Source organism: Arachis ipaensis, chromosome B05 (genome assembly GCF_000816755.2).
Source record: "Arachis ipaensis cultivar K30076 chromosome B05, Araip1.1, whole genome shotgun sequence".
NCBI lineage: Eukaryota > Viridiplantae > Streptophyta > Magnoliopsida > Fabales > Fabaceae > Arachis > Arachis ipaensis.
In genome coordinates, this window is record NC_029789.2 from 127,874,080 (window position 1) to 127,885,053 (window position 10,974).

Here is a 10,974-nt window from a genome sequence, read left to right on the forward strand (position 1 = left end):
TGGGAACCTTTGAATACAAAGGTGCAGGTAGGCTAGCCTCGTTAAAACCTCTCCAAGCAAAACCCTCTAGGGATAAAATCTTGGCAGTAGGAAAAAGAGTACAAGCCTGTCCCTGACTTTTTAACTATAGAATTTCTTTAGGGAGGATACATTACAAGTGTTGGGTAGGATTGTACCATTTAGAGTTTCTAGCTTATATGCTCCGTTGCCGAGGACATGTGTAACTCGATATGGGCCCTCCCAGTTTGCGGCGAGCTTGCCATGTGATGGTGGGCGTCGGGCGACTTCTATCTTTCGAATGACCAAGTCTCCTTTGTCGAATGTTCAGCTTTTGACCAATTTATTGTGGCGCCGAGATAATGTTTGCTGGGCTGCACGTTGTCTTAACATGGCAACATCTCGGACCTCTTCGATGGTGTCTAACTCGGTTTGCCGAGCTTCATCGTGTTCGCCGAGTTGTGTTCTAATTGAGCTTTGGGAGATTTCTAGTGGTATCATTGCTTCAGAGCCATATACAAGTCGGAATGGTGTCTCCTTTGTTGATGACTGGGGTGTTGTATTGTATCCCCATAGGACTTCAGGTATTAGGTCGGCCCATAGTCCTGATGTGATTTTTGCCAAAGGTTGGGCCTCGACCCATTTTGAAAAATAGTCAATTCCGACTATAAGAAATTTTACCTGACCCGGCGCCGTAGGGAACGGGCCGAGAATGTCTAATCCCCATTGGTTGAAAGGCCATGTGACATCGCTATGGTGCATATCTTCGGCTAGAATGTGGATGGTTGGGGCGTGCTTCTGGCAATTTATACAGGTCTGGACTTTGTTTTGACAGTCTTGTTTTAGTGATGGCCAAAAGAAGCCGGCGCGGAGGATTTTCGATGTTAAGCTCCGAGCTCCTGTGTGTGTTTCGCAGATCCCCTCATGTGCTTCGGATAGTGCTATCTCGGCCTCGGGTTTGCTGAGGCACTTGAGCAATGGGCGAGTGTATCCTCGTCTGTATAAGGCTCCGTTCAGTAATGTGAAAAAGGTGGCTTGTCTTCGGAACCTTTTCACATTCTCAATGGTTTCTGGGATGCGGAACATTTGTAGATAATTTATGAAATCTGTTTGCCAATCTGTTTCCTGTGTAACAGTTAGCACCTTTGTCAGATCAACACTTAGAGATGTTATAGTAAATTGATGTAATGTGGAGATCTCGGATTGGGTACTGCCGAGCTTGGATAAAATATCGGCTCTTTGGTTTTGTTCTCTTGGTATGTGTTGTATTTCAAATTCTTTAAATTGTGAAATTAAATCTTTCACTAACAGCAGATATTTAGATAGAAGATGGTCTCTTACTTGAAATAAGTCATTTACCTGTTGAACAACTAACAGAGAGTCACAGTATACCTTAATCGTGGGTATATGGAGATCCAAACAAAGTCGGAGTCCTGGGACTAGGGCTTCATACTCCGATTGATTATTGCTGGCCTTAAAAGATAAATGTAAGGAATGCTCAAGGATGGAACCATCATCGGCTTCCAGTCAGATTCCGGCACCACATCCTTCTTTGTTGGATGAGCCATCTATGTACAAGGTCCATTGTTTTGTGTGGTCATCTTCGTTTGGTATTGTAAGTTCGGCGATAAAGTCGGCGAGAAATTGTGATTTGATTGGCCCTCTGGACTGATATCTGATGTCAAACTCGGATAATTCGATTGACCACTTTATAAGCCTTCCTGCAATGTCGGGCTTGTGTAGCACTTGTCGTAGTGGGTGATCTGTCCTGATATTGATGACATGACTTTGGAAATAAGGTCAGAGTCTGCGTGCTAAGAAGACTAATGCCAGGGCCAGCTTCTCTATTATCGGATAATTAAGCTCGGTGTGCTAGAGTGTTTTGCTGACGAAGTATACTGGGTGCTGAATTTTGTTTCTTTCTGTTACAAGAGCAGAGCTTATCGCCCAATCAGTAACTGACAAGTACATGAATAAATCTTCCCCTTGGAGGGGTTTTTGTAGAATTGGCGGTTGTGAGAGAGTTGTTTTTAGGCTGGGTTTGGTAAAGCTTTTTTAAGAGGTGCTTGTGCTTTTTAAAAGCACAAGCACGTCATTTTGCGTTTGGTAAATTAAAAAGCCCAAGTGCTTGTACTTACGGCTTTTAAAAGTTAGGGGTGCTTTTGAAAGCACCTAGGAGGGAGCTTTTCAAAGCTGGCTTATGCTTACCAAATTTTTTTCATTTTCCCGCACATATTTCCCACTATTATATTGCCATTAAAATCCTCGTATATTTCTAACTTCTCATCCTAACCTTCACAAATTCTAACACATTCTTCATATATTTTTTATTTTTCAACCTAATCTTCACAAATTTCAATACAAATACATCTCTATCACATATTAGGTATGAACTTCTATCTATTTATGTTATTTTTTTTGCGTTAATTTTGCATTTTTTCAGTAGATCTATTATGTTTGTTTTTCTCTATTCTTTGAAATGGGAAGAGGTTGATCTGGTTTATAAAAACCAATCATAAAATTTTCTTTGCATGAACATTAGTCAAAATTATAATAACATGTATATACATATGTAAATATAGATATATAATCATAAGAGTAGTTTATTTGAGATAAGTGTCCTATTTTTTGTGATCTGTAAATGTGAGCCAATATATATAGGTGGATAATGAACGTACCTAGTACTAACATTGGATTACATACAAAGTTTATTATTGACTAATGATAAATCTATTTATATTAGTACAGAGAATAAATCAAGTAAATATGTTAATTATTAGTCTCTAAAATTTGAGTTAGTATCAAAATAAAGTGTTAATTAATTCAATTAGAACTCCAAAATTTGATTCATGAATCATATTATCAGTTTATTGTTTCTTGTGTTTTTTTTTTCAAGTAATGTTAATTAATTATTCTATGATTCTTTTGTTTTTATAATATATCTGGTTCTGTGTTATTATTGGCCTACTAGAATAGAATAATATTGTATGTTTATTAGTCTTATTAATTGATAATAATATTTTATAAAGTTTATTATTGTGTAACACATAACAAGTATTTAGGTATACCTGACTTAAAATTTTATGATTTACTTTGTTTTCAATCTTTCAATTTTTGTATGAACTTATGGAATAATTTTTGTTATCATATGATAAGTTTTGATGGATACAACAATGAATTTGATCACATCTGAAGAAAAAAATGATGGAAAAAAATTACACAATGGAACAAAAATCTAGTAAATATCTTTTGTGTTTTGTGTGTGAAAAGTATTGAAGCTGGCAGCAAACCCACACATTTTGATACCAAAAGTTGGAAACAATTGATAGCTGAATTCACAAAAGTTACGGGAAAAGAATATAATAGAAAACAATTGAGAAACAAATGGGATCAGTTGAAAGTAGATTGGAAGAATTGGAAGCAATTGAAAGGGAACGAGACTGGACTTGGATGGGATTCTGCTAAAAAGACAATTGATGCAAGTGAAGAGTGGTGGTTCTATCTATTTATGTTATTTTTTTTGCGTTAATTTTGTATTTTTTCAGTAGATCTATTATGTTTGTTTGTTTTTTTCTGTTCTTTGAAACGGAAAGAGGTTGACATGGTTTATGAAAACCAATCATAAAATTTTTTTTGCATGAGCATTAGTCCAAATTATAATAACAACATGTATATACATATGTAAATATAGATATATAATTATAAGAGTAGTTTATTTGAGATAAGTATCCTATTTTTTGTGATCTGTAAAGGTGAGCCAATATATATAGGTGGGTAATAAACGTATCCAGTACTAACATTGGATTACATACAAATTTTATTATTGACTAATGATAAATCTATTTATATTAGTACAGAGAATAAATCAAGTAAATATGTTAATTATTAGTCTCTAAAATTTGAGTTAGTATCAAAATAAAGTGTTAATTAATTCAATTAGAACTCCAAAATTTGATTCATGAATCATATTATCAGTTTATTGTTTCTCGTGGTTTTTTTTTCAAGTAATGTTAATTAATTATTCTATGATTCTTTTGTTTTTATAATATATCTGGTTCCTGTGTTATTATTGGCCTACTAGAATAGAATAATATTGTATGTTTATTAGTCTTATTAATTGATAATAATATTTTATAAAGTTTATTATTGTGTAACACATAACAAGTATTTAGGTATATCTGACTTAAAATTTTATGATTTACTTTGTTTTCAATCTTTTAATTTTTGTATGAACTTATGGAATAATTTTTGTTATCATATGATAAGTTTTGATGGATACAACAATGAATTTGATCACATCTAAAGAAAAAAATGATGGAAAAGAAATTGCACAATGGAACAAAAATCTAGTAGATATCTTTTGTGCTTTGTGTGTGAAAAGTATTGAAACTGGTAGCAAACCGGGCACACATTTTGATATCAAAAGTTGGAAACAATTGATAGCTGAATTCACAAAAGCTACGAGAAAAGAATATAATAGAAAACAATTGAGAAACAAATGGGATCAGTTGAAAGTAGATTAGAAGAATTGGAAGCAATTGAAAGGGAATGAGACTGGACTTGGATGGGATTCTGCTAAAAAGACAATTGATGCAAGTGAAGAGTGGTGGGCTAAAAAATTAGCGGTTAGTATTCTTAAGTTTAGTTTGGTAAGCATAGTAGCATACATATTGATATATATATAATTAGTACTAAGTATCAATATTTTATGTAGGTTATTCCAAAGGCTAAAAAAGAAGGGATAGAAGGGATTCATCCAGATTTTGAGGCAACATTGGATAGGATGTTTCAAAGAACAGCTGCAACAGGAGAAGATGCTTGGACTCCATCTTCCGGAATAGTTCCTTCTTCAATTGAGAAAGATACACAACTTGAAGATAGTGAGGATTTTGATATATAGCCTGAGTCTAGTGTTATAAACATTAAAAGAAAAAGGAAAAATTTCACTAATGCTAATACTTACAAGAAAGCAAAAAAAGTTGGAGGTGCTTAGAAATTGTCACACCAAATTGATAGACTTTGTGAGGCTGTGAAACGTAGGAGCTCCAATAAAAATGATACTTTGGGACCTAGTATAACTCAAGCAATAGAAGAACTGGATGCTATACCGGATATAGATCCACTTGGACAAATTTATATGTTTGCAACTCGACTCTTCTTGGATAAAGATAAAAGAGAGTTGTTCGTTGCCTTAAAGCATAAAGAAGTCAAAGTTGCGTGGTTAATGAACGAAAAGAATGTCCAAGAGGAGAAGGAGAACAGTTTATTTACAAAACTTTTTAAAGATTTTTTTACATTCATTTTATAGACCATGAGTTGTGTCTGCTATTTACATTCATTTGCTTGGATTTGTTTATTTTATTTGATCTTTTTTATTGCAAATAAAAATTACAATACTTTTATTTCTTGATATATTATTCTATTTTTTTAATCCTTGTGTTCTTTCTTTTAATATAATTATTATACAGTGCATTGGAATATGGAAATTGATTATGATGAAGAGGAAGAGGAAGAATTTGATCGAGTTTTAAATTCCACAGTATGTTTGGTCTTCCAATATTATAATAAGTATATCTATAAAAGATCATGCATGACTTCTACACAAACAGGAAACAAATGGCTTAAAGAGATATTAGAAGGGAATAATAGTCGTTGTTGCAGCATGTTTAGGATGGAAAAAGATGTTTTTAAAAGACTATGCTATGATTTGGAAACAAACTATGGTTTATGTGCCTCAAGGAGAATAAGTGCTGCAGAAATGCTAGCAATGTTCCTATTTGTACTAGGAGGTGAAAACTCAAATAAGTCAACTAAGGAGCGGTTTCAACATTCTGGTGAAACAATAAGTCGAAAATTTGAAGAAGTGCTACAAGCTGTGTGCAAAATGGCCATAGACATTATACAACCAAAGGATCGTGATTTTAAAGAAGTGCCTACAAAATTAAGGAATGATGATAGATATTGGCCTCACTTTAAGGTAATTTATATATTATTTATTTTAACAAATATTATAAATAATTACAAAAAAATTATTATCTTTCATTGCATGTGTTGGTATTAAATTTGTTTTATAGTATTTGTAAAATTGATACTCTAATCATGTTAATCATAGGATGCAATTGGTGCTATAGATGGAACTCATGTACCAGTGATTGTGTCTACTGAAGACCAAATTCGATTTATTGGTAGAAAAGAAATTCCAAACCAAAATGTTATGGTTGCATGTAATTTTGATATGGAATTTACTTTTGCTTTGGCCGGTTGGGAAGGGACAGCTCATGACACAAGAGTATGTTTACATGCAATTGGTACATCTGAGTTGAACTTTCCAAAACCTCGACCAGATAATACTTGATTATCTTTAAGATTAAATTATATACTCCATATATAGATTTAATTTCTTATCATGTTTTCTTTCATTTAATAATATACAGGTAAATACTATTTAGTAGATGTAGGCTATCCAGAAAAGAAAGGTTATCTAGGACCATACAAAGGAGCAACATATCATTTGCCAAAATTTCGTCGTGTTAATGGACCTTCTGGATACTACGAAATATATAACTATGCTCATTCTTCACTTAGAAGCGTGATAGAACGTACATTTGGAGTTTGGAAAAAGAGATGGAAAATTTTACGAGATATGCCTAGTTTTAGCTATAAAAAACAAATTCAAATTGTTATTGCAACAATGGCTCTGCATAACTACATTAGACGTTATTCTACAAGTGAACGTAAGTTTAAAAAATATGATCAGATGGACGTTGAGCTTGAAGAAGAAGATGGATATGGTAAAGCTGTTTTACCAAACACAATTGTGGTGCTTGTACTTATTAAAAGTCATTTTTAATTTGATTTTACCAAACGCAAGTGCTACAGCTTTTAAAAAGCTATCTTTTAAAAGACAGCTTTCATAAGCTACTTTTAAAAAGCAAAAGCTTTACCAAACCCAGCCTTAGTGTGTTAAAAGCTCTTTCATAATCGTCGGTCCATTGAAATCTGTTTTTCTTTTTGATTGTTTGGAAAAATGGATTAGATTTTGAAGCTAAACAAGGTACAAATCTGGATAGTGCCTCAAGCCTTCCTGTGAGGCGTTGAACTTCTTTTATAGTCTTCAGGCTTGTCATCTCCAAAACTGCTCGACATTTGTTGGGGTTTGCGTCAATGCCCCTACCATAACCACGTTGGCCAGCCAGGTGGTAAATCTAATTTCTTTGATGAACTCTGTGCTGATAAGTTTTTGTGTCTCTTCTAATGATGCTCTTCTTTTCTCTTCACCAAGTTTTCTTTTCTTTTGTTGCACAGGTCTCGCAGATGGGTTTATAGCTAATTTATGACTAATGATTTGTGGGTCTATGCCAGGCATATCGGAAGGTTTCCAGGCGAATAAGTTGGCTTGCTCTTGCAGGAAGGCGGTGAGGGCTTGTAGCTCCTCTTGTCTTATTGATTTACCTACAAAAGTGAATTTGTTAGGATCATTGTTAAAATATATCTTTTGTAAGTCATCGGATGGAGTAGGTCATTCTCGGAAGTCTGTTCTTGGATCTAGGTCGGCTAATGCCGAACTATTTTTTGTAAGATCGACATTGTTAACTTGTTGCTTCGAATGAATTTGGAATTTCATGCCGACGTTGTAACAATGCCGAACTTCTTTATGATCGCCATGGATTGTGACAACATGATCGTCCTGCAAGGGAAACTTAACACACAGGTGTACTGTAGATACAATGGCGCCGAACTTGTTTAAGAAAGGGCGGCCAAGGATAAGATTATATGGACTGAAGCAATCTACTACTAGATATTGAATATCACAAGTTTTTGAAAGAGGATGCTCACCCAGTAGGGTTTGTAACCACACTGATCCCATTATTGGAACTCGTTTGCCCGAGAATCCGACCAGATCTCCCCCTGTTGACTGGAGAATGTTGTTACTGAGCTTCATTTTTTGAAACGTCGAATAGAATAAGACGTCTGCGCTGCTTCCAGGATCTAGAAGTACTTTCTTGACCAGTAGGTCTCCCAACTGAAGAGTGATAACCACGGGATCATCCAGGTTCTGTATGTTAGACTTAAAGTCTGCTTGTGTAAATGTGACTTGTGGGAGTTGTGCTGAATTCTCAACCTCGCTTTGCGGTCCTTCTAACGAGCATATTGCTCGGAATGATCTTTTTCTTGACGAGCTTGAGGATCCTCCACCGGCGTACCCTCCTGAAATATAATTGATTATTCCCCGAGGCTTTTCGTAATTGTTTGGCGTTACCTTTTCTTTTCCTCGGTGTTGCTGTTCGGTTATGTCACTGTTTGTAGAGATCGCCGTGCGCTTTTGGATGTGACCTCCAATATACTTGTCAAGGTGACCTTGCCGAGCCAATCTCTCTAGGAGGTCTTTGGCGACCACACAATCGTCGGTGGTGTGACCGTGCTTTTGGTGGAATGCGCAATACTTGGATTTGTCTGCGTGTTTAGTATCTTGGTAGGTGCCAGCCTTTCTCAGAGGCTTGATCAATTTTGAATTCAGGATTTTCTTTATTATGTCCTCTCTCCTGGTATTGAACTGCGTATAAGAATCAAACCGAGGGGTTAGTTTAAAATTTTGCTTACTGCTCGGCGCCTTATGTTCGTCTCTGTAGATTGTTTTGTCCGACTTCCGAGCTTGTCTGAGTTCCTCGATATCGATTTGACCTTTAGCTTTTTTGCGGAACTCGGCAAGGGTCTTCGGCTTTGCTACCGCAATGGTTTCTTGGAACTTTCCTGGTCGGAGTCCACTTTTGATCGCGTGGAGATGGACCTCGGGGTGAAGGTCTGGTATGCTTATGGCAATCTTCGTAAAATGAGTCATGTACTCCTTCAAGCTCTCATTTTGTCCTTGCTTGATTGTATTAAGATAATCCGAGTCGTGCAAATAAATTGCAGATCCTGCGAAATGTTCCTCGAATAACTTGGCCAGTTGCTGAAAGCGCGAAACAGAACCTGCAAGCAAAGCACACAACCAATCAAGTGCAGGGCCGTCTAAATAATTTGGAAAACAACGGCATAAAACAGTATCTGATGCACCGTTGACGATCATTATTGATCGGAACTTTTTGAGGAATTTCTTCGGGTCTCCAAGCCCATCATAAGGTGTGAGGATTAGTGGCAGGGTGAATCTCTTTGGCAACTCGAAGTTCATCACTTCTTCTGTGAAGGGTCCTACAAGTTCGTCGGACTCTTCCTTTTTATCTTCGGGTTGAATTTCGTCAGCTCGGACAGTCTCCGAGACGTGAGAGGGCTGGGAATGATGCTCATTATCCTCTGGCTGTTGGTGATGAGTATCGTTATGTTCTATCCGAACATGGTTCAGTTCAGCGATTTGAGCAGCCATTATCTGATTTTCATCGGCCATTCGTTGGTTGGCTTGCTGTAGCTCGGTTACCATCCGCATAAGCTCGGACAAGGAAGGAGGTGGCACGTCAGCCATGGGTATAAGTGAGAATGATGGGACCACAAAAGAAAGAATCGATTTCTTCGGGCTCCACGGTGGGCGCCAATTGATCTTGCCTGTGAAATAGGTCGGCCCCCACAATCTGCGACGGCCGAGCTATAACCTTGGAGACTGAGCGTCCAACAACTCGATTCCGAGCTTTTTCTTTTGTCACAGTGTGATGTAAACAATAAAGAGGAGGGGAGTGTACCTGCAAAGGCACTCCAAAGCTTAAGTCAGTATATTGTCTTATTTTCAACCTACCTTAAAAGAAATACTTTACCTTCTTTTATATTATGAATTCTTCGTCCGTTACGTTCTCGGTAATAATCATCGGTTACCGAATTGATTTGTAACCGACTTTATTATGCCGTTCGGATATCAGTTATGATAGGAGTATTAATCTGACCGAGTTATGGCTTATGAAAGACCAAGCTTATAGCGGACGACGGTTATAGTTTTTTAGTGACAACGGCTATAATGCCGAGTTATAGCTCGTGTTTAAAGGTGGCCATATCAAAAAGATATGTGGATTTAGTTGAAAACAATGTTATATGACTAACAAATATTATTATTTTGGGCCAGTACTTAGTCCGTAATAGTTTATATATATTCATATTTATAAGAGTTTGTATACATAAAATACAAATTTATATTTATATTTATCAGAATTTGTACACATAAATCAATACATTTTGTATCTATATTTATTAAAATTTACACATATAAATCAATAAAATTTATTTGTCGAAAATAATTTGATATTTATGTTGATTAATTGATGACCAAAATTGCTAAAATTTGCTGATTGCCAATATTTTCTATTTGGTTGGTAAGGTCGGATTGGATAGATATATTCGGGTAGAATTCAAATGTTGCATTTCTACACCTGCAGATAGAATAGGAACGAATTTAAAACCAATAAAATTATACGCATCAAGTTTAGATAGAGTTAAATCCTACTCATCTCTTTCCATTGATGACCATAACTTTCAAGGTTTTGTTAAACAATAAAACCAGAAATGAAGATAAAAAAGAACATTATTTTCGACACAAAATATTGAATACGAGAAATTATATCAAAAAATAAAAAACAAAAATCTAAACATTTGGTAGAGCACAATATTGGTGAAAGCGTACCTGACCTGGCATGTTGCTAGTGCTGACGTTTCTGCTCTTTCAATTTAGGACAAAGGTTACGAATGGACAAAGTACATGCATTTGAAATAATTGGCAACCAAATAATTGGTACATCACCACCTTTAATATTTATATATATATGCGCAACTTGCACTCACTTTGATCCGTATTCTCCATTAATTCATATATCCATAAGGTGATGGCTAGAAAAGAGTATCTAAATAGCATGTAGAGAAATATTGGGATCGGATCATTTTTAGTGAAGAAAAAATTAGATAGTGTTAATTGTTTAATCTTATTTTTTATTATTTTTTTTATATTTATTTTTAGTCTCACTTATAAAATTAATAGTAAAAGATTACACTTTATTTTTTCAA

General features: G+C 35.4%; 3 protein-coding genes across 3 annotated transcripts; 2 read left to right on the forward strand and 1 right to left on the reverse strand.

Annotated features, from left to right (window-relative positions):
• Positions 4,281 to 4,897, forward strand: LOC107641084. Its single transcript, XM_016344593.1, has 2 exons — positions 4,281 to 4,511; positions 4,712 to 4,897. The coding sequence occupies exons 1-2, from the start codon at positions 4,281 to 4,283 to the stop codon at positions 4,895 to 4,897; spliced, it is 417 nt and encodes a 138-aa protein (XP_016200079.1).
• On the forward strand, positions 5,477 to 7,416 carry LOC107641086 (putative nuclease HARBI1). The gene is made up of 4 exons (XM_016344594.1): positions 5,477 to 5,974; positions 6,110 to 6,305; positions 6,432 to 6,817; positions 7,360 to 7,416. Exons 1-4 carry the CDS (start codon positions 5,477 to 5,479, stop codon positions 7,414 to 7,416), a joined length of 1,137 nt encoding a protein of 378 aa, XP_016200080.1.
• On the reverse strand, positions 7,517 to 9,454 carry LOC107641087. The gene has a single exon (XM_016344595.1). It carries the CDS (start codon positions 9,452 to 9,454, stop codon positions 7,517 to 7,519), a length of 1,938 nt encoding a protein of 645 aa, XP_016200081.1.

Excerpts from the sequence above, each read along its gene's own strand:
- LOC107641087 (XM_016344595.1), bottom strand. The coding sequence starts at position 9,454 with ATGGCTGACGTGCCACCTCCTTCCTTGTCCGAGCTTATGCGGATGGTA.
- LOC107641086 (XM_016344594.1), top strand. The coding sequence starts at position 5,477 with ATGGAAATTGATTATGATGAAGAGGAAGAGGAAGAATTTGATCGAGTT. Across the intron at positions 5,975-6,109 it reads GATATTGGCCTCACTTTAAG|GATGCAATTGGTGCTATAGA; the intron begins GTAATTTATATA and ends TGTTAATCATAG. Across the intron at positions 6,818-7,359 it reads TTTTACCAAACACAATTGTG|GCATATCGGAAGGTTTCCAG; the intron begins GTGCTTGTACTT and ends GGTCTATGCCAG.
- LOC107641084 (XM_016344593.1), top strand. The coding sequence starts at position 4,281 with ATGAATTTGATCACATCTAAAGAAAAAAATGATGGAAAAGAAATTGCA. Across the intron at positions 4,512-4,711 it reads ACAAATGGGATCAGTTGAAA|GTTATTCCAAAGGCTAAAAA; the intron begins GTAGATTAGAAG and ends TATTTTATGTAG.